Here is a 22,170-nt window from a genome sequence, read left to right as displayed (position 1 = left end):
CTCTTTCTAATCAAGTAGTAGAACAACCATGCACGACTTCACAACACTCACTCACACGTGGAACGTGACACATGACAACATTAGACACTGCTCACATGACTCCATCAATAATATCTACTCTTCCATTAGGTTCACTTTTAACAAACTACTTTTCTACTCAAAATTCACACAGAAATGTGAAAAAATAGAAACCAAGGGATAGAAAAAACTATAAAAAGTGAGTTGTAAAAAAGATGTTTAAAATTAATCGATCAATTTAAAGTATATAAGTGAATGAAAAATTATGGACTTATTTTATTTTATAAGTCGATTTTTTGATTTTGAAAAGTTAAATTAAATTTAAGTTGTTCTCTTAAGAAGTTGAGTGTCTTTTCTTAAAAAATGTCATTTTCAAATTAATTGTATCACGCGATAGAAATGAGAGGGAGGACGTACAAGACACATATAATGCAGAAAGAGGGAGTTACACAGAGAAAGTAAAACAAAGTAAAGTCGACCAAGTGACCTAATTTCCAATTTGGGTAAGAATGCACTTTGGAAGAGCAAACAATGGTAGCTGTCATGTTATAGAACTCACATGAAAATGCAGATTCATAAAACCTATCTTACCTAATATCTCTAACCATATTCAATAGTTTTGCCATGTGTAACTCATTTCCCACACATTCTTATTTTTTCAACTCATTTTCATTCTTTCCTTTTTATATCTATATATTTGTGTAACCTTCAAATCTCTGTCTCTTCCTGTCCTTTTTTTTACTTCTCCAATATACTTCCATTTTTCACTTTTCCAGTTAATATATGAAGAGAAACTGCTATCTCGATCTTCGTCTTCATTCTTCCTCTTCTCATACTTCAATGCAAGCAACCTCCACTCTTTCTTTTTCAATATTTTCTACTGTTTCTTATTTTTTATATGCCTATCTCACTCACCACATCTTCTTCTTCATTCCTTATTCACTGATTTCCTCCTTTACTGCAAGATATTTGTAGGAATGGGAACTTCAACCTACACAGTATTAAACTTGCTGCTATTCTTCATAACCAACGCCACTGCATTTTTGACACTACAGAACTTCAGGTAATATCTCTAATTATACATTGATAGATTGTAAGTAAAATTGTAGTATTTCATTAACCACATTATAACGGTTTTTGTAATCATGTATCCATTCAACATTGATTAATTAAAATTTATAATTGTTTATGATCAAAATTTCTTATTGAATAATGTATTTATTTAACCGAGCTGTTCTTTCTTGAAATGTGCTTTTTGTTCTCTTCCCTTTATTGATACTTATATTAGAACAAGAAATACAAGAGTTAGAATATAAAAGGAGTGTGCTTTATGTTTTCTCTAAATCTGGAAAATAATAATTGTTGAATTGGTTGTTAATTAAACGAAAAGCAAAGTCTAAAAATGAAATATATGAATGCAGGCAAGAGCGATAATATGGTTGGCAAGTAGAGAAATGGTGAAAACCAGAAGCTTGCGTTCTGAAGCATTATTAGTACATATTTCGCCACACCTCTCCATCAAGAAATCACTTCAGAATTTCCTGCAGAGGAGAAAGAAACGAAAATCTTACCAAAGGAACAGTGACAATAATTAGTCATATAATATATATATGAACGAATCCCTGTTCCTTCTTTGTATTTCCTCTGGATACTGATATTTCTTCAATGAAAAAGGTCTCTTTCAACCCTCCATCATATATATATATGACAGTTTTATTTTCTTTACTGAAACATGTTAATTAAGTTTGGCGAGCTTGAGAAAATCAAAAACAGCTACACCATATCTGGTTTGGATGTGTTTTTTATTTTGAGCTACTCAACTCAGGACTTAAGGGAGAAAAATACTCATTAATATAAAGCACAATTCAACTAAGTGTAGCGAAATTAGAAACTTTGTAATATCTTACAATGCACACAAAAGGGGAAATTACTACTATTATTAGACTTCCACTAAACAATATACATAGATTGAAGTGCTTGTTATTCCTTCTGAATAGTACAACATTATCGTTAGTTTCAGAACTCTCCACCTCAATCCTTCTAGCTGGGAATTTTAGTCCAATGTATAGTTATAACATATAGCACAATTACTGTTGTTGTTGGAAAATCAATAACAAGGAATGTTTATTTCAGTTGCATCTTGAGTGGTTGTAGTTGTTGAAGATGTCCTTTTGAGATCTTCTAGGAAGGTTTTGAACATGGAAGCTCCCATGTTATTGTTAGCAGCCATGATTCTTTGATTCAGTAGTTTTAACCGTCCTTCCATCTCCTTATCTTCTATCACCCTAAGAATTCCTTCTTGAACATCCTTTGGCTCCAGCCCGTTGAGTTTTAAGCCTACCTTCCAAACCTCAACAACAAACGCACAGTTCACAAACTGGTCCCCTGCCACAGGGTAGCACAACAGTTTCTTTTCGAACTGCAAAGCCTCCAATATGGAATTCCATCCACAGTGTGTGATATAACAAGCCACGGAATCATGCTGCAAAATCTGTTTCTGCGGTGCCCAACTCACCACTCTGCCTCTGTCTTCCTTCTCGACCCTTTCCAGAAATCCATTCGGCAAGCCTTGCCGCCAACTCGACCTCAACACCCAAATGAATGGCCTCCCCGAAGCCTCAAGCGCCACTGCCAGATTTCTCAGCTTTGCTTCCCCGATTGGACTCACCCAACTTCCGAATGAGATGTATACAACTGACTTCTTCTTCTGCTTTGCCACCCACTTCAAGCAGCTCATATCTTCCTCCCAAAAGCTCACACTTTTCGCTATCCCATTCCTGCACATAGGCCCTATAGGCAACACGCGTGGCCACCCTTCTGTACCCATCTTCCTGTTTTCCACTTCCAGTTTGCTTTCTGCGGGAAACGAATTCACCAGCAGCCATTTCAGAGCACTTGACCTCTCCAGAGTTCTTTTCCAAAATTTAAATCTCGCTTTCCTCGCAGCTTCTGTTCCCACAAGCCACGGTAGATCCTCGGTTGAAATCACCGGCAGCTCGGGATCCAGGCTGAATTTCCCCTCGTGTTGCGGAAGCCCTGCAAAAGAAAGTAAAACAGGGCTATATCACCATTGGCAAAGTGTATAAAATACAAACACAGACAGTGTTAGTAATATAGTCTAAGAGGGACTTCAAAATAAATTAACTTTTTTACATTTTACATTTATATGATACTATTTCTTTTACTTTTTATTTTTTCTTTCATAAAAAAAATATATAAAATTTTATAATTTAACGACTATTTTATTTTTATATTATGTATAAATATAAAAATGTATTTTAGTACAATTATTCTTTTCATGTTTGAATAAAAATATCGTGGCACACAGACACATCTAATCAGAAAAAAATAACCTTAAAAAGTTAACTTTTATAGTTTAAAAAAAATAAATAAAAAAGTAAGGATGAATAGTATAAAATAAATCATGTGTGTAAAAATATAATTTTTCGTGTAACTTGAACCTCGGACTTGTAATCATAAACAATTGGAAAATATTGAGTGTGAATGTCACGTTTTGGACGGAAAGGAGTGAGTGTTGAAAAGATTAAATTTTGATGTATATTAATATGAAAGAAAAACAAGATGTAGGGAGAAAATGCAGCAAAGTGTAATTTTTAAAGCAGATAAATCCTATTTTATGATTAAAGTTTGAATATTTACAAGAGTTCCTCATCGGTAAAAATACAACTATTGCTTTAACGAAATTTTTACCAACATAAAATAGTAATTAATTAATAGAAGAGTTGTTGTAGTTCATATTATAGTTACAGAAGAATGGAGGAAAGTGAAGGAAAGACCGTTGTGAGAAAGGAGACGACGGTTGAGCATGAGAGGAATGGAAGCGATCAAAAGGTACGAAGCGAACATGGCGGGCCAGAACCCAGCAACGGGGATGGCAGACCTGTGGGCCGATTCTATGGCCCAAGAGGCCAAGAGATCAACCACGAGGCACGCCACCTCACCACCCTCTCCACGCACCTTCTCTATCAGGCCTTCCAAATCACTCGGCATCCTCTTCTCCATGGCCGATTCGATCGCAAAGAAATCTGGGCTTTCCTCCGCCTGGCCCATCCCATCACCCAGGCCCACCCACCCGAGCCCGTCCTGCTCCTCCTGACCGTGCATCTTGCGGTGGAAAGAGTGGGGAAGGACAATGAGAGGGTGAAATCCTTGGGCCAGGAAAGCCCAGGCTAGGTTTTGCATGGGAGTGACATGTCCCTGTGCGGGATACGGAACGAGGATGACTATTTCCTTCTTCTTCATCATCTTTGACGATCTTGAACTGAGCTTCTCAGACCTATTTATATTATTTTTTTCAACTACAAAGCTGCCTTTGAACTCCACACGTGCCTCCAAAACTTCATTTCCTCTCTCCCATTACAAATACTCCATTTCTGCTTTTTAAAATATTCACACTGTTTTCTTCCTGCACTTACAAGTTTAATTTTCGAATGTTTTTAGTGATTTCTATAGATAGAGAAGAAACGTGAGAAGAGTTGCATGTTATTAATGGCGCCTACAACGAGGAACAACTAGATAACGTAGGTAGGTTAGGCATTAATCCAATTTTCCATTTACTATTCCAACCATTCATATCACATCCTTCTACTTTATTATACCATAATTACAACTCTAATCCCACCTTTATATACATTATTATTTAACAAATACTTTAGGCTAATAACTAAGCACTATACCCATCATATGATTACGTGATGAAAAATGTATGAATTAATAAAATAATGACACGTGATCTATTGTCAAAAAATTGTTAAAATATCATGGTCATTACATTATATACACTTATTATAAGATAAAAATAAAGTTATATTTATAAAGGTTATATATATATATAGAGAGAGAATAATGGTACAAGACACACTTTTACATTCATTTGACACAAAATAAAAATATAAAATGGTCATAAAAATATAAATATTTTGTATTTTTTTTTTAAGAAAAAGAGTATAAAAATACAAAGATAATAACAAATAAATGTAAAAAATTTAAATGTACCAGAGAATTATTTTTTTATATATAATAACTATATTTACAATAATTATATAATGACACATTTTTACATTACACAATATAAAGATAAAATAATTATAAAAATATAAATTTTTATATTTAAAAAAGAAAAGAATAAAAAGTAAAAAAGGACAATGTAAAAAAATTTCGTAGGTCAAAGTATTACTAATTTTTTTCTACTGTATTATTACGTTGCCTATTATAACATTTGCTCTTTTTTCTTTCTAAAAGTATCGTGTAATAATAAGTGTGTATTGATAATTGATTCTCGTATTTGAAAATTTAAACTTTTCAGCTAAGGAAATATTTTCGAAACAAGCAATGGTTTTTTAAAGACGAAAATCATAATCTCCAAGAAATCATACCAATCTCTGATTCTCTTGAAGTTGTCAAATGCATTATTCCTTTTAGCAAAAAATATCCTTATTACGAAGACCAATGGAGAGACGCTCCTGACTAATAAATTAAAAATTATTAAGGTATTGAAATCTCAATAGTCTTAAGAATGACATTGAAAACTTACATAAATTATCGATTTTCGTAGACTGATTAATTAAATAGGTTCATTCGTTATCGTAAAGAAATCATGCAAATTATAAGATCTGAGGCACAATAAAGAAGAAGTTGAGTTAAAAATTTAGATGGAAAATGTATTATTATTAAGGCGATGCAATTAAAAAGAGTTAAGTTAAGAAGGACGTGGAAAGTGATTGGAATGATAAAGAAAAGAGACTCACGTTGAAATGTAGGTCAGCACTCACGACAGCGTACTTTGGTAGGCATACGAACAGGATCATTTATTTTAACAATTTTTTTATGAGAGATTATGTATTATTATTTAATGATTTTTATATTTATATATTGGTATATTTTCGAGGTTCAACACACACATAGATCTTCACACATGATAAGATATTATTCGTTTTGAGTCAAGTTCTCACGTCTTTTGTTTTTGTCACCATTTCAAAAGGCTTTTCTTATCAATAGAGATATCTATGTGTATATAAACTCTTATCAATTTTTCTTTTATTCAACGTGAAACTTTGTTTGCATTTCAACATAGTATATTTAAAATCGATCAATTAGAAATTATCACATAAATAATTATAAAAAAATTATTAAAGATACGAATCAAGACAAGCATGGCATGTTCCTTAAAAAATCGAAACAAGACAAGGCATGAAAAAGATGAACAAGTTCCTAAACAAGAACACTATCTCATTTATTTATATATTTATTAGATGGTGCAGCTTTTGCTTCTCTGTTCACACACACACTTGCATAGCATATCAATTTGCAAATTCGCAATAGGGAAATAATAATAGCACGTGTTTATCGTGCAATTAATAAAATTGGAACATCCACTCACTCCTCTTTTCGACAATCATTCCATCATCCACTAAAACAGTAAGAGAATATGACCGCTCTACTTTTTTTTTAATACCTTTTCATCTTTGTTTTTTCTTCCTGCAACCAATAATTACCAACTGCACCTCCTTCGTTCCCACCACCCTCATTTCTGTCGGTGCCACCATTGCTACGGCTGCACCATTGCAGCTGCAAAAGAAGAAGAAGAAGAATAAAGACTCATTTAATCTTGTTTCGTAAAATTTATTCTTAGACTTAAATTTGAAATTCTAACAACTTTTATTAAATTGTAATTTTTAATAAAATGTTAATTTTAAAAATTGTAGATGCGTCTTAAAAACTATAAGAGTCTAGAAATAAACAGTCTTTGTATTTTTATTTAGCCTGAGAGCTAAAAGAAATTATATCTTTTTCCTTTTTACATTTAAATATCACATTATATTAAAGTATGAAATATAAATTAATTTAGAAAGAAAAATATATTTAGCTCTTTCTAAAATTACCATTTCACCCTCAGTCAAAGTGACTTAAATTATTAGTTTCGACAACGAATTCTCCCTCTGAAACAATGACAGCAGTAGCGGTATAATGAGAGGTGTTTTAGTCTTTTTCTATTAGTATGGAGTGTAATTAGTAATAAAGGGCGTGCAGGAAGAGAAAGAGCGTGAATTGAATTGTTTTGGAAGTCAGCGACGTGTCACTATAGATGACACTACTTCAGCTGCCGACGATCACCGGACATGTGTGGTTCAGAAACAATTGAAGAATCAAGAAAGTATCAAATTAAATAAACATAAAGTAATTTTAAAACCGTGAATTTATACAATGTAAGTGAATATTTTAAGTGGATATCAATGACTTCAATTTCAACTTAACCAATAATCCACTTTTTAACAAACTGAGACTAAATTGAACCCACAAATCTCTATAATCATGTAGATGTATGTGTCTGTAGTATTATAAACTACAACTATTAATGAGTACATTAGGGAAACAAAAAGTCATGATGAAAAAATAGTTCACAGTTCTATAAACCGAACAAAAGCATTATAAATATCTGTAAAGATAAAAATTAAACGCTTGATTAAAAATAGTGTATGTGCTGCCTACTTTGTGTTCAGGATTTACCAATCATGGAAATTTAAACAGAATGTATCACTTCCAACAACTAATATTACGAATAGAAGAGAGAGATTGCATGTGTATTACAATTACTCCATGTAGATAGATTATGCAGACATAACATAATATTATGAACACCGAGGCCTTGACCAGTGAAGAGTTAGAATAACCTCAATAAACACTTGGTTGACGGTAACCCAGTAGGCATCAAACAATCAATTTCATTAACAATGGAAAAATTACCGGTATTCCTTCCCAATTCAGAGTGCATAAGCACAGTTTTCAAGTTGTGACCGATTCCTATAAGATGGTGAAATAAAGTGCGTGCGCCATCTACTCCACCAGTGTTGTATTTCTCTGACACATCTTAAACTCACTCAAATGTTAGTTTTGCTTCCCAGCTCAACCTTTATACAGAACTTAGCACCCTCAAATTAGCTCACTGCATAAATTACGATCCTCTTGCTCCTCTTTGTCTCTTCTCTTCCAATGCAGCTGCCTCATTTAACATATCAGCCGCATCCTTGTGCATGTCCAGCTTCGCAAGAGCAACTGATTGCATGTAGAAAGCCGTCGGCCAGTCTGGATAAACGCACTGTGCTTGCATTGCGTCACGTAGTGCAGGATCTGGTTGATCACATAACAGATAGCATAGACTGCGTCTCGCAAAAACAGTTGGGGAGACCATCGTTCCCACATCAATAAACTGCACGCGTAGAACAACGCAGAAGCAACCAAAAAAATTAGCATGCAAATAGCTTAGACACAATCATTTGCAAATGTCAAACAAATGCTATATTGCACCTGGGAATAGTTATCAATGGCTGTCTTGAAGTCTTTGTCACGGAATGCATAGTCTCCACGCTTCCTTGCCTCCAGCATATCTCTCATCTGTTGAGTCCACTCTTGGAACGACAGCTGAGCCAATCCAAATTCAAAACTTTATGGCATATTTTTTAACCAAAAGTAGTGAATTTAAAACCACTGAACCCATGAGTTACCTCATTAGTTCCTTCATCATCTCTGTAGTGTGTCGCGACCAAGATCTGATGTATTGCAGTAAGGTCCATTCTTGAACAAGCCTCTCCCATTGCTGAAAGAGGGCGTTGTGGGGTTGATGGAGCTTCCTCGTGCTTTGGAATTCCAAGCATTATGTGAGAACGAACCTGAAGCACGTAACATTAATAATCAATTACAATTATTCCTGCTTATTTCCTTTCATATAACTACATTGCCGTTTAACAACGATACATTTCCATATCAAGTGAGAGATGTTGGCATTGCTACAGCTCACCATGCACCTTCAATCCCTTTTTTACTTTTGTACACCGACAAATACATGATAAGCGGGAAAGACAATAAAACACTTGCATGCATGACAAATAATAAATACTATGCGTGGAAGAACTTTATTTAGTCACGCTCAGCATTGCATAGAATTAGCTTGACTTGTGCACTAGTTTTATTATTCTTGAACACATTCTGGCAAGACATGCATTAATGCAAAGTTAAAATTTATAGATAGATAACTAAATTTTGTGATAGCTATATGTTCAAAATCTTCGGTGTATAGGCATGAATATCGTATATACTATGTACTGGTTCAGAATTTTCCAGCTGCAAGTACATGCAAACCTAAAAGTAGCATCAGGCTCATTGAAGTCCAATGGCAACCAAAGAAAATTTTGTACCGGTCATAATGTCATTCAACTAGATGCATAACATAAGCTGAAACCTTGAAATCATGCAAGTCTAACAACTGGGTCATCTATTAATTACAGTGCTGACAGATAGGTCAAGTATGAACACAGCAGGAAAACAGTTGCCCCATGACTTAAAAGTCAAATATTCAAATTCCTGAAATAATCTCTCTTCGCTTGGGGGGCTAAGCTTGCATGATACATACATCCTCCCTAGACTCCATTTGGTAGGAATCATGTACTAGATTGTCCTACACATAAAATGATTGAATAATATGAATTCAGATTTGTATCTTAGCGTTGAAACCACCTTAATTGTGATTGATTGATTACCCTTGGCTAGGCCTTTGGCCTATTTGGGGTTGTCTTAATTGTAGCCTTGAACATGTGTATTTAGTTTCCCGTCACCTAGAGACATAGTTAAAACAGATATTATAATTTATATATCTCGAATAATCCTTTCCTTACAAGATGATTTTGGGGATTCCATTAGGCCCTAAACCCAAATGTTAAGATGCATCAATCTATCCTAAATTTGTTACTTAGTCACCTGTATTTCTATCCAGTCTAGATGTTTATTTCTAGGCATGAGGGAGGTTTTTATTCTAAGATAGTATTTTGACTCGTTGTTAGGCCACCTATATTGTCATGCTCTTGACCCATAGGTTTGAGTGTGAGGATTTAGGAGTTACCTTAATTGCAACCTCGAGTCTGTTATCAATTCATTACTGGACCAACTGTACTTGTCCATGGTCTAAATATATGTTCTTAGATGTGGAGGGATTTTGTTATTAGATAATGAGCATGTGGTGTCGAGATTCCACATAAATATGGCTAAGGTAGTGTTTATAAGGCTTGGATAGTTTTCTAAAAGTAAATTCCATGGGATTAAAGTTCTATAAAATAGTACTTAAGTTTATCCTATATTCATTTTTGGGTCACCTACACATCCTTGGGCATGAAAAGAGTGTTAGAAAGCCACCGTAACTGAAATCACTCACTCACTCCAAACCCACCTTAATTGCAACTTCTTCTAGTATTTCCTTAATTGCAGTACTAAGCAATGTGTTTAGTCCAACATTACCTAAAGATATTACCTAAATAGGGCTCACAAAGCTCAACCAATTCACACTTTACAAGTCACTATTGTACGATTGAGTTAGGCTTTAATCCTAAATTTTAAGAAAATCTCAAAACTTACCATAGATTCATTTTGGGCCACTTGTATTTATCTACACTATATGTCTATTTTTAGGCTTTGAGAGAGCATAGTTATTGAATAAGAGGCAAAAGGAGTGTTTTAAGATCTCAAATAGACTAGTGATAAGACTTATGTAATCCTTATAAGGCTTTGACAGTTCTCACTTTACATGTTAATTTTTGAAGTTGACTTTAAGATTGACTAGGAGCTTAAGTCCAAATTCTTTCGTGGTAAAAGAGTTTATGAATATGATTGAGTACGTTGGATAGCCGTCAAACCAGGTTTCACACGGTGGCTCATAGCAGCCACGTTGGGCATTGCATAGTGGCAGTCTGAAGCCACCATGCAGGAAATTGCGAATCATGTGCACTGGTGAGTGTTCATGTGTCTTCTCTACTTATTTAAGCGCTTTTTAAAAAAATTAATTAGCGTGGTTGAAGATGCATGCCTTCTAGTTCAACTAAGTCTCCTTGAAGCACTAGAAGGTGAATCAAGCTTGACATAGCCATGCCGGAAAAGGACAAGAAAGTGCTATTGGGGAATACTCATAACACAATTGTGTTTAGCTTTGGTAGCAAGGTGTTGAGACCAGTCTCAAAGGAGAATACTGCATACAAGGTAAAGTTTGCAAAGTCCAACTTAATGTAGCACAACAGAGACCAAAGGAAACTCTAGACTACTACATTCATGGGGACCATCTTCAACTCCATCACACTCTAGTGCTAGATACTTCTTGTCGATAGTAGACAATTACTCAAGAAAGTTATGAGTCTATACTAAAAAAACCCATCAACTAGAAATATTGTCAATGTAGTCCGTATAAAGATTTGACAGTCCTTGACTTACAAACCAGTTCTTTAATGGAGCTATATTAAGCCCTAAGCCCAAATTGTGAGAACTAGGCATAGATAAAAAGCTTTGACTAAGCTCTTTATGAGACAGATGTATGTAAAGAGCAGGTTTCTTCAAGGTCATATTGTGTATATTTCTAGATAACATCACATCAGAAAAATTACCTAAATTTCGTTTATCCTTTAAAACTAACAAACTAATAGTAATACATTAAAGATTTATTTTTTGGGAAGAGACCTCGCTAAAGGTGACCAGTTAGGTTCTTGAGCGGAGATTAGTCATCACTGAAGGTGATGAATACTCCGTAACAATATCATGGTATGAAATAGATATAGAATAACTCTTAAACAAGGACCAAACAACAAAGATGACTAACTCTTTCCTAACTGAACTTCTCAATCAGCTAGAACAATAAACCAATTACTTTGGCAGTTTGAGAACTTGACATATCAAACATATATAAACTATCTTATACACAAAACCCTTACCATATTATATCATCTCAAGAAAAAGAAGTTTAGGGCCTAAAGAAATCCTAATCAGATTCAAAATGAACATTTGTAAATCACAGCCTAATATTTGGATTGCCATTTTTTAATGTAATTTGAGGATGGTGAGCTAAGTGACACCAACCAAGCATATTTCATTATGCGATGAGTAATCAAAGAGAAATATTAAATATCACGAGTCAGAGAATTTAAATATTAGACATTTAGGAACTTGAACATCCAACATGAAGCCTAATTCATGTGGACGATGGAATATATGGTAAGGTTGTTGAAGCAACAAAGTTTCAATCCCAGTATTCAGTAAAAAATATGCTTCGTTATCAAGTTAAAGAAGGGATATGTACATCGGGTTTTGTGTGCAATGGAGCAAGTGTTGTGACCAAATCTTTTGTATCAGGCCGCTCCCTCGGTTCATATTGCAAGCATTTGGAGGCAAGATTAACAACCACTGTTGCTTCTTCTGTTGAAAACTTTCCCTCCAAATGTGAATCCATTAAGAGCATATTGTTCTTCCCCTGTATCATATCAAGTGCCTGCAAACAAAATCAGATAACTCCATATGGCACCAACCAAAAAAGCTAATTGAACAAGTCAGCATCCATAACTGATGTAAAAAACTCAGCTACCTATAATAGTATCTGCAACTTCCATTTTTAGTTATCAATCAAAGAAAATGATTGCCATACCTTGAGTTCCCATTAGGAAATGTTCACGGTTAATTTATTGTACTATATCATGATATCATTTATAAGGTAATATAACAAGCACTTGCAAACACAATAACAGCCAAGATCCGCAGGGAAAACACTGAAACTAAGAATTACACGTTTAAGACTAAAATACCACAATTAAAAACATAGAAGCATTTAAAGCTTTTAATGATATGTGGAAATATTAGACAACTAATACAACAACAGGTCGTGGAAAGGGCAAGTTGATTCAGGGAAGGGAGGTTTCATTTATAGTTTTTAATGATTTGTTCATCCTATGTTTGGTAGTTAAGCATGCAAATGAAAGATATACCCGAATTCAACAATGTCTATATATGGAGCCATGAATTGGTTACAGATAATCCTGCTTGCGAGGCTATTTTGATAGGTAAGAAATACTCCCAAGAGAACTAGCAGTGGACATTATTAATGCAGAAGGTGAGAGTTTGATATAGAGTTAAAAAAAATGTGCAAAGTAGTAAGGCAAGAGAAAGGTAAAAGGATAGAAGGCAGTTACATGACTGGGAGGAATGTGTTTGCCACTGAGAAGGTCTAGAAGGACAGTTCCAAAGCTGTAAATGACACTTTCAGGAGTGACCCTTCCTGTGATAATAGAACAGAAAAGGAATTATTTGAATAGAGAGAAACGTAGTAATCGGTGAGAGTTATAAAAGTAAATAAGTAGCAAGAAGGCGGTTAGTTACCGTTTCTTAAATATTCAGGAGGTGTATAAGCAAGATTAGTGCTATAACTCTTGCCATCCCTGCTGTTCTTCATAAAACCGAAACAAGAGAGACGAGGATCACCTTCCTGGTCGAAGAGAACACGGTAAGCATTCAAGTCATGGTACAGGGGGCGCCCCTCCGAACTGCAATAATGCAAAGCCTGTGCGATGTAAAGAGCAACCCGCAAGCGCATGGCCCACTCAATAGTCTGAGTTTCCCCTGAAGGAAGGAAGAAGGAAGTAAGACACAACAACACAAGAGACAAGTTAAAAAGGAATAAAAAAAAAATGAAAGAAGAAGAAGATGATACAGTGGAAGAGATGCTTGGCGAGAGTGTCATTGGGCATGTACTCCGCAACGAGGAGCCTCTCATCGCCGTCGCAACAGTAACCGATTAAATTAGCGAGCCTTGGGTGGCGCAACTTGCCAACGCCGGAAGCCTCTTCGACGAATTGCTTGGGATCCGGCCAGGCAGCCTTGCTGAACTTCTTGACTGCAATCCAACGGCTCTGGTTCTGGAGACGTCCCTTGTAGACGAGGTTAGGCGCCTTATCACCACTCTCAGAGACGATATACTCTGAGCTGAAATTATTGGTGGCCGCCTTGAGCTCCGGCAGCGAGAACTCGGCGAAGGAGAAATCGACCCCCTCTTTGTCTCCATCTCCCTCTCCCTCTCCGGCAGAAGTCCTCTGGTGTGTTCCGTACGCCTGCTCTTTCTCCTTCTCCTTTTCCTTTTCCTTTTCCCTTTCCTTTTCCCTCTCCGGGTGAGTCTCCCTCTCACCCACTCTCAGCAGCATCGACGATTGGCAGCAACCCATCTTCACTCTCTCTTTCTCTTTTCAGCAATTATCACCGATCATCAGATCTGCGTTCGCCTGTTCCTCTGATTTGCCCTTTCCGTTCTTCTTCTCTGTTTGTATTCTATTCTATCCAACCTTTCATTCGCATCCCTTCCGTCACTGTTGCTTAATTACTAATCACTGTTTACTAATTACAACTCAATCCAACACTGCATCCTCCTTCCTTCACTCATTATTACTATTATTATTCTATTCTATCTCAAACATTTTCACCTTTCTTTCTCTCTTTAACCACTGCTTCCTCGCACCAACCCAATCAATGCTTTTAGCTTCATTTATTTTTCTTCTTTTTATAAACACGCCTTCCCTTTTACCCACGCTTTTTAATTATCCTCCTTCAAACCTAAAACTACTTAGCTCCACCAATAACACTTTTCTGTTACAATAATTACTTTCTCATTGCTCAAACTTGTTCTTTATCTCATCGTCATTGCAGTTAGAAGGGAGTCAACCTATAGAAGCTTCTTCGCAAATTCCATGGATCACGTGCTGCCCTTCACTACAAACACTCAGATGCATCTCCTAACCAAGTCAAGCTTCTTCCTTTTCTTCACTTCCTTTATGGGGTTGGTCTTACATACTACCATCACTCTTCTCCAACGTAAGAAAAAAAAAAAAAAAACATCTTCAATTTCCACAAATTTGTCTTTAATTCCACCACCACAAAAAACTATCCTAAACTCACTTCAAACTCCTTGGTACTACTACTACTTCATGGGTAAAAGCATAACATCCTAGGACTGCATCACTAATTTTCGTACACTTCACCTCAACTTTTGTACGTTTCACTTGCAGTAACAATTCTCACAATTACATCTTTATAATAATAATAAAAAAACAAAGATAGAGTTGTAAACTATATATATATATATATTACATAAAAAAGATTAATTATTGTAGAATATGATTATAGCAATTTCCCCGTCTAAATTCAATAATAAGCAATGTCATTTTGGGCTAACTGTGATCTGATATGCTACCTTTTGCCAACAGACAGTTCAATTTTGTTTAAAAAGTCTATAAAAAAAAGTAATAATCTTTGGTGTAAGCAATAAACATCCCCAGTCTGTACTGAGAATTTCTGTACTGAGAAAAACGGAATGTTAGCGGCTAAAGGGTAGATAATGCAATTAAATAATACAAATTTTAGAGACAAAATATTATTACAGTGTGTGAATAATCGCTGTAAAAGGTGAAAACAAAAACATCATGTCAAAATAATTCAGTTCTGTAGGGTGGCACGTACATTGCAGTAGTCACAGTCCTATTTCATGAAAACACCTCTGCACCTTCTCATTATGGGTGTACAAAATGCAATATTCATTAATGGTCTGTTTCTTTAGATTTATTTTGGAATCAAAAAAGGTGCGAAAAATGTTAATGAGAATAAAGTTTTACTATATTGTATGGAAAAGATAAAATTGAAATGTCAAGCTTCACATATGAAAAAGATCTTCAAAAATAAAAAGAAAATTGTGAGAGAAGTGAGAAAAAAAAAACTGTGGAACCTACTAAAAGAATAAATAACATAACTTTAAATAAATGATCTTCCTCATGAATGCATACTCATTGTTCAACATTATGATCTATTTGAGAAAGATGCTTTATATATCAATCTCATAATCTAAAAAGAATAAAATTATCCTTAATTTCTATAACTAGAAAGAATCATAATAAGAAACTGATAAAAACTACATTTAATATGTAGACAATTTTATCTAAACTACCCCCAAAAGAAAACACTTATTAAGACAAGAAAAGTAGTTTGACTTTGATTATTAAAGAATGAATCTAGCATGTTTCAGGAGAGGTTTGTTTTGTTAGAGAAAAAAATGAAATGCACTTCTAAAAGGGGTATAGCATCCATTCTTACCCTTTTTAAGATTCAAAATATTTTATGGCAATAAATGCTATTTTTGTGAAAAAAAAAAATCTAACTATATGTTTAAATTAAGTGAAATCAATGTGATGTATCATAATTAACATGATTGAATTTGAATTTCTAAATAATTTTAATATGAATTCATAAGCATTTAAAAAAAACATATAGATGTAACAATAATAATTGTACATCACATTCCTTCTTTATAAATTGGTAAAACATTCAAATTATAAATCGAAAAGTATAAAATGGTTAACTTTGACTGCATAAGCGTAGTTACTCGTAGATATACATTTTGATAAATGACTATCATATGATTCAATATAAGAATAATTTGAAAAAAAATATTTATGATTCAAAGAACACGATGATCATGACTTTGAATATAATTATAAAATAATTTTAAAATATTAAAAATATTTGTAATTTTTTATTTATTTTTAAAACAGATAGTAATTATTGATGAGTTGAGAGAGATAATTTGAAAAGTAAGTTTTTGAATTTTTAGTTATTTTTGGACTTTCTTTTAGAATTTTTAGGTGGCTTAAACATTTGTGTCTATATATAAGAATACTAAATACATATGTAATTTAATTTTTCATAAGAGAGGATTTTCTTTGTTTTTGGATTAAAATTTTGGTTCTTATCAAATATTGAGTTCTTTGTGGCGAATCTTTCTTAACTTATCAATCTATTAGATTGTGGTGTCTTCAACTTTGGTTCATATCAAAGATGCAAATCTTTGTGACAAATCTTCATTGCCTTATCAATGTGCTAGATTGTAGCATCTTTATGTCTGTCATCAGATTTATTTTTATTTGTACCTCTTGAAAATTCAAATCCAAAAGTAGTCTTACTCTTTATGAATACAATTATATCATTTAACATCAAAAAGTGTCATCTGAAATTCGATCTTATCATATTCGTTTGATTAAGAAGATTGTTGGGACCCGAGCGTTATGGTCAACAAGTCAATATAAGGAGTTGCAAAAAAAATTCTTAATTTGGCTATGCTCAATGCAACCTTCTTTCTTGTTCGGATCCTTATGCATAGGTAAGTTTTTTTGAATTTGTTAATGTTTCTTATAATAGGATTTTCTTTCCTTTTTAACAATAAAGAGTATTAATTAAAATTATTTACCACCCAAACATAAATTGAAGTTTAAAGGATACAATATGTATGTCTAACTTTGAATTATTATTAGTTGTTTTTTTTTTTCTCTATGCAATTTCATTTAAATGATGTATTATAATATTTATTATTGTATATATAAAAAAAGAGATTTTTAGAAAAAGGTAAGAGACATTTGAAATACTTTAAAACTTGAATATTTTTTTATAATTTTTAAAAGTCATTTTATACTTTATCAAATTTGTTTCATTAATGTTTAAAAATTAATAGATATTTCAGTTATTATGAAAGTAAATGTATGTGTAGTTATGTAATATTTTTAAAAAAAAAATTCACTTTGATCTAATTGTTGTCTATTACTCTAATTAAAAATTTATACCATTATAATTTGTTTTTAAAGCTTTTTAATATTGAAAGAAATGAGAATACATTAATTTAATATTTAATATTTGATAATATTATATTTTTTTATAATGATTTTTATTATTTTATAAAAATAATTAATTAATATTGAGAAAACAGACATAAATATAAATATGAATAACCGTATAACCATTACTCAATGAAAATGTTAGTTTTAAAAAGTTTGAAAAGTATTGAAATGAGTTTTTAAATGAACCGTGATGAATTAGTTCTCTTCGACTGACTATTCTGTGATGTCAATTGTATAACGGTGTTTTCTTTTCTTTGTTTCAAGTTTGAACAAATCTCAGCAATTTATTTCAGTTGAAGAACATAAATCTCAAATGGGCTACAAAGATATTTTATTCTAAAATGTTTTTTATTAAGCCTGCTAATAGTAATCTGTACAATAATTTAACTTGAAAATGAATATTTTTAGGAAATGAACATAATTTTATACAGGAACCAATAAACACCCATATGCATTCAGTGACATGCGTCACTCCAGCTGACAGAGAGGTAGCTAAGTTCATCACGCGAACGAGGCTTTTGTTCCAATTGCGTATATTGTACAGCTTCTTCTTCACTCTGAGCACCTTTCTATATCATTCATATGACTTGCAGGGGTTGTTATATTATATAATATACCTCAAAGTCCCTCCTTCATCTAACCATCATATATACTTGTGCTATTTTCTAATGTAGAAAGAAAGACCATTCAATTTTAGACGTTAAAATTTGTGGGCTCCCCTGATTTTTTGTAGCTCAAACTTGTATGGCTAGTGACCAGAACTTCACCCGTAGACTTAGAGCACCGAGTACCCAAAAAAACGCAACTCTGCGCCACACACCTCAAATTTCACTTTCTGTTGTATCCCAGCATTAAAGCACCAAAGCAGCTCTCAGCATCATAGTGAGAAGTCAAGCCCAATTCCTCTTCCCAAGGTTCTGTGTAAAGAAGAGTTAGTAGAAGGAGACCAGCATGTCTCTATTCTCGGCAAATGGCAAAGTTATGATTCCAACTATTCGCGATTTCGGGCTGCACTTTCTTCTTCACTCCGTTGTAGTAACTCCTCATAAGCTCTCACAGATTCGTCGGTAAACCTCTCCATGGCCTCAAAAATGCGCTGCAAACTAGCCTGTAGACTACTGCTTTTGTCACTCTGATAAATGATGTTCTCAGAAACTGAGAGACCTTTACCTTCCCCAGATAGCAGAAGCACCTTTCGTTCTAATGCCTGAATTTGCTTCTGCAACTTCTGGTCATCTCTATCTATGTTTCTCACCTTTCTCTCAAGATCCTTGTTCTGATTCATCTGCTTATGCATTTCTAGCTTATCTTGTTCCCATATCTGAAGCACACTCATCGTAAATACATGCATGGAATCAACAACTTCCTTCTCAGATATTCTATCCAAAGCTTGGGACCACTGATTGCATATTACAAATATCTGCGGAGCCCCGATCCTACCAGGGGAAAAGGGGACTATGCCATCAGGTGTTTCTTCTGGTTCGTACAGGAGACATTTCAGCAGCCAATTATTCAATGCTCTAACATAACCCTTCTGGGCACTTATCCAGCCAGAAAATTGGAAAGTCCAATTGATGAGCTCTTGTTCAAGTTGCTTCGTTGCTTGAAGATGACTATCACCACTCTTTATCCTGGATCCAACGGAACCCAGTATTCTGGCTTCTCTAATAGCTTCACACTGATTATGATGGCATTCAAGCATGGATTTCCACATTCTGGTCAACCTAAAAATAAGAGTGTCATATTGCACCATAAAAACACGAAATGTTAGCACAGGCATCCTAGAAATCCTCAGACGATAATTACATCACCGTGAGAAAAGGCAAAATGCTTATCCCGTACATACTATTCATGAATGGATGTCTCATATGCATGTCTTATTGCAAAGCATGTAAAAATGCTAGCTACTTCAAAAGAAAAAAAATGTAAGCATTAATTCAAGACACAAACTTGAAAAGAGAAAGAAGGGCATGTTAGCACAGGCATCCCAGAAATCCTCAGACGATAATTACATCACAATGAGAAAAGGTAAAATGTTTATCCCATACATACTATGCATGGATGGATGTCTCGCATGCATGTCTTATTGCAAAGAACATGTAAAAATGTTAGCCACTTCAAAAGGAAAAAAAAAAAAAAAAAAGAGAGAGAGCATTAATTCAAGATACAAACTTAAAAAGAGAAAAAAGGGGCATGGGCCACAACATCACAACTTGTGTGCAACAAAGAAGTGGATGGAGCAATAAATGACACCTAATACTGAATTCAAGTGCTCAATCCACTAGAACAAGGATAGACAGGGTTTACAGGTTCCTACTGCAGATTGTGGAGTAATGATCTTTCAGAAAAGCTATTGGGGGGGGGGGGGGGGGTTCCATTAGCAAGATTTATAAAAATTATCAGCGAAGGTCTAAGAAGATGAACCGATAATTGGGTTATCAACAGATTGCAGGTGGGCTGGTTGAGTTTCCGCACAATTCATCATGGTTATCAAAGAATTCTGAGGAACCATGCATCAACATTTCAATTCATATAGAAGGTTTGATGCCGATGGAATGGAACCTCAATAAATACTTCGTGAATGCTTTACGGCACATATTTAGTTCTATTATGGGAAACATATACAAAACGCTTAAAGTGGACAGTGCCACTGAAGAAGCCTGGAAATTCACGATTATTCACTATACAATGAGAACAAATCCTTAACTCCTACCCCTTTAGACACGGTCGCCTTGCCTGCAATGTTTTACTTTGACTACAGAATACTGACACTACCAGCTGATTGGTCTTCCCGTTTGCAAGATAATAAAAGATAAAATTTTGTACAGAGAACAGATAAGTTAACCCCTAAAATTTGTTCAAATATTTAAAAAAAATGCGTATAGCGAAATAAAGGTAACGCGTCAATTGGATGGTTTTGATAAGAGTGGTCAGGGGTAGGTTCTGACTTCATTGATCTATCTATGATCCATGGAAATGTATTGACAAAGTCCATTCCATACATGACCCATTTAATTAAAACCATTCAACCCATCCATTTAAAAATATGCTATATTTTAAAAAAAAATGGTTAATAATTGAAATTTGCAAGATTGTTATGGGGGATCACCTAGTGGTGGATAGGCAGTAGGGAGAAGACATTGACTTTCAAACCTAATAGGAAGAAACACTTGGTCCATTTTCAATATCTTGATAATCGAATGGATTGCTGAACACGGGGAGATAGAAGGCCTAGATTGGATTATAGATAGGGGACTGTTTTGCCATCCACGCATACTATGTAGCCCACCATCATGAACGAGTGACATTTAGAACTTGAACAAATAATAACAACGGTAACCATTTAACATCACATACCCTTGGATCAATTCCTTCAGCTGTGGCCACAGTTCTTCATCTCTGATCTTATTTATTGTCATAGAAATCTTATCTACAACCTGAATTGCCATTCTTATTTTTGTGGACAGGCTCCTAATCAAAGTCCGAGTCGCACCAACTTTATGAAAATCAGCACCCCTATCATCCATACGCTTCAGCTTGCGAAGCTTCCTATCATGGATTACCCGCATCTTTTCCTCAGCCTGCAAACAAACGAAAATTGGAAAAGCTTTGTGTAAACACGTGAACACTGGTTAACATTGTTTCACTTATGGGATTAGTCCTCAGTTGATTTTTCTCAAACTAATATCACGGATTATACTAGGAAACACAAAAAGCGAAGCGAATGCAAACCGCCTTAACATTAAAAGTTTTCAAAACGGGCAAAGAACTAGATGATTCAGAAGTGAAAGTAAAACCAAGGGAACGAGATTGGTGAGTGACGATACAAGACCGAAGACTGACATACCTTAACTTCATTATAGAGTTTCTTCTCCCAAAGTAGGAGCTTATGCAGTGTCGATGAAAGATTGCGTGCTCCAGTTATTAGATCAGCATCAACATCCATGTTAGAGGCGGATTCGGCATCTTTAGAAGTGGAAGGTTGGGAGGAAATAAGAGACAGCGAGGGAGAAACAACTTGTAACATCTTGGAAGAAGCTGAAATAATAAGAGTTGCGAAACATGAATGATGTGAGAGAACAGAGAGAAATGAGCAGAGCAAAAGTTATCCTGACTCACCTTGATAGGCGGCGTGCTTTCGATTGTGGGGAAGCTTGCCCACCTCGAGGATCTTGGCGATTAGGGCACCGGAATCAGAAGCCCTCTGAAAGAGATCCTGAATCTCTTTAGCGACCTCGAGGGGATTCCGGGAGCCAGGTCGGCGGCTCCGGAATGCAGCCTGGTCCTTGGGTTTGTTGTTGCCATCATTATCGGCATCAACCACTTTCTTATCGACGACGTGAACTTCATACTCCACCTCATCTTCGTCTTCCTCTTCTTCATCCTCCTCCTCGTGGAGGTGGTTGTGGTGGGGGTTCGGGGGTTGGGGCTTAGGTTCGACGAGCTTCTGGTCCCCGTGAACTTGCTTGACGACTTCGTGGTGGTGGTAATCCTCGTCTTCCAAATCGGGGATGCCCTCCTCTTCCCGGAGCTCCCTGGAGTCACGGCTGGGAGTGGCGGTGTAATGAGCTTGGGTGTCGTAAGTGTTATCGAAGAAGTTAAGGAAGTCCCAGGTGGAGGCCCGGGG

General features: G+C 35.0%; 4 protein-coding genes across 5 annotated transcripts in view; 1 reads left to right on the top strand and 3 right to left on the bottom strand.

The window, feature by feature from the left end:
* Positions 1–441: 441 nt before the first annotated feature.
* Positions 442–1,691, top strand: LOC111241769 (protein TIFY 5A-like). The gene is made up of 3 exons (XM_022781633.1): positions 442–860; positions 994–1,081; positions 1,440–1,691. The coding sequence occupies exons 1-3, from the start codon at positions 802–804 to the stop codon at positions 1,611–1,613; spliced, it is 321 nt and encodes a 106-aa protein (XP_022637354.1). The 5' UTR covers positions 442–801; the 3' UTR covers positions 1,614–1,691.
* Positions 1,692–1,866: 175 nt separating this feature from the next.
* LOC106763179 (UDP-glycosyltransferase 82A1) lies at positions 1,867–4,594 on the bottom strand. Its single transcript, XM_014647390.2, has 2 exons — positions 3,816–4,594; positions 1,867–3,054 (listed from the first exon to the last, which is right to left on the bottom strand). Exons 1-2 carry the CDS (start codon positions 4,282–4,284, stop codon positions 2,126–2,128), a joined length of 1,398 nt encoding a protein of 465 aa, XP_014502876.1. The 5' UTR covers positions 4,285–4,594; the 3' UTR covers positions 1,867–2,125.
* A 2,883-nt stretch (positions 4,595–7,477) lies between these two features.
* On the bottom strand, positions 7,478–14,370 carry LOC106764849 (probable serine/threonine-protein kinase At4g35230). Of its 2 annotated transcripts, none has more exons than XM_014649266.2 (7): positions 13,547–14,370; positions 13,216–13,455; positions 13,029–13,114; positions 12,146–12,316; positions 8,541–8,705; positions 8,344–8,457; positions 7,478–8,245 (listed from the first exon to the last, which is right to left on the bottom strand). In XM_014649266.2, the coding sequence occupies exons 1-7, from the start codon at positions 14,052–14,054 to the stop codon at positions 7,991–7,993; spliced, it is 1,539 nt and encodes a 512-aa protein (XP_014504752.1). In that variant the 5' UTR covers positions 14,055–14,370; the 3' UTR covers positions 7,478–7,990. The 2 variants fall into 2 exon arrangements, with proteins under 2 accessions (XP_014504752.1, XP_014504751.1); XM_014649265.2 differs by having other exon boundaries at positions 12,146–12,334; positions 13,547–14,368.
* A 3,483-nt stretch (positions 14,371–17,853) lies between these two features.
* LOC106763178 (nitrate regulatory gene2 protein) overlaps positions 17,854–22,170 on the bottom strand; it is a 5,191-nt gene continuing 874 nt past the window's right edge. The window contains exons 2-5 of the mRNA XM_022781676.1: positions 21,663–22,170; positions 21,391–21,581; positions 20,901–21,124; positions 17,854–19,267 (exon numbers count right to left, since the gene is read on the bottom strand). Coding sequence (XP_022637397.1) covers positions 18,535–19,267; positions 20,901–21,124; positions 21,391–21,581; positions 21,663–22,170 — 1,656 coding nt within the window. The 3' untranslated portion in view covers positions 17,854–18,534. The remainder of the gene's footprint in view (positions 19,268–20,900; positions 21,125–21,390; positions 21,582–21,662) is intronic.

This window comes from Vigna radiata, chromosome 6 (genome assembly GCF_000741045.1).
Source record: "Vigna radiata var. radiata cultivar VC1973A chromosome 6, Vradiata_ver6, whole genome shotgun sequence".
In the NCBI taxonomy this organism is placed as follows: Eukaryota; Viridiplantae; Streptophyta; class Magnoliopsida; order Fabales; family Fabaceae; genus Vigna; species Vigna radiata.
The sequence above is the reverse complement of the archived record's forward strand: the minus strand, read 5'-3'. Positions and strand labels throughout refer to the sequence as shown.

Excerpts from the sequence above, each read along its gene's own strand:
- LOC106763179 (XM_014647390.2), bottom strand. The coding sequence starts at position 4,284 with ATGATGAAGAAGAAGGAAATAGTCATCCTCGTTCCGTATCCCGCACAG. Across the intron at positions 3,055-3,815 it reads TCGTCTCCTTTCTCACAACG|GGCTTCCGCAACACGAGGGG; the intron begins GTCTTTCCTTCA and ends TTTCTTTTGCAG.
- LOC106764849 (XM_014649265.2), bottom strand. The coding sequence starts at position 14,054 with ATGGGTTGCTGCCAATCGTCGATGCTGCTGAGAGTGGGTGAGAGGGAG. Across the intron at positions 13,115-13,215 it reads TCCTGAATATTTAAGAAACG|GAAGGGTCACTCCTGAAAGT; the intron begins GTAACTAACCGC and ends CTATTATCACAG. Across the intron at positions 8,458-8,540 it reads ATGATGAAGGAACTAATGAG|CTGTCGTTCCAAGAGTGGAC; the intron begins GTAACTCATGGG and ends GGATTGGCTCAG.
- LOC111241769 (XM_022781633.1), top strand. The coding sequence starts at position 802 with ATGAAGAGAAACTGCTATCTCGATCTTCGTCTTCATTCTTCCTCTTCT. Across the intron at positions 861-993 it reads TCCTCTTCTCATACTTCAAT|GAATGGGAACTTCAACCTAC; the intron begins GCAAGCAACCTC and ends AGATATTTGTAG. Across the intron at positions 1,082-1,439 it reads TTGACACTACAGAACTTCAG|GCAAGAGCGATAATATGGTT; the intron begins GTAATATCTCTA and ends ATATGAATGCAG.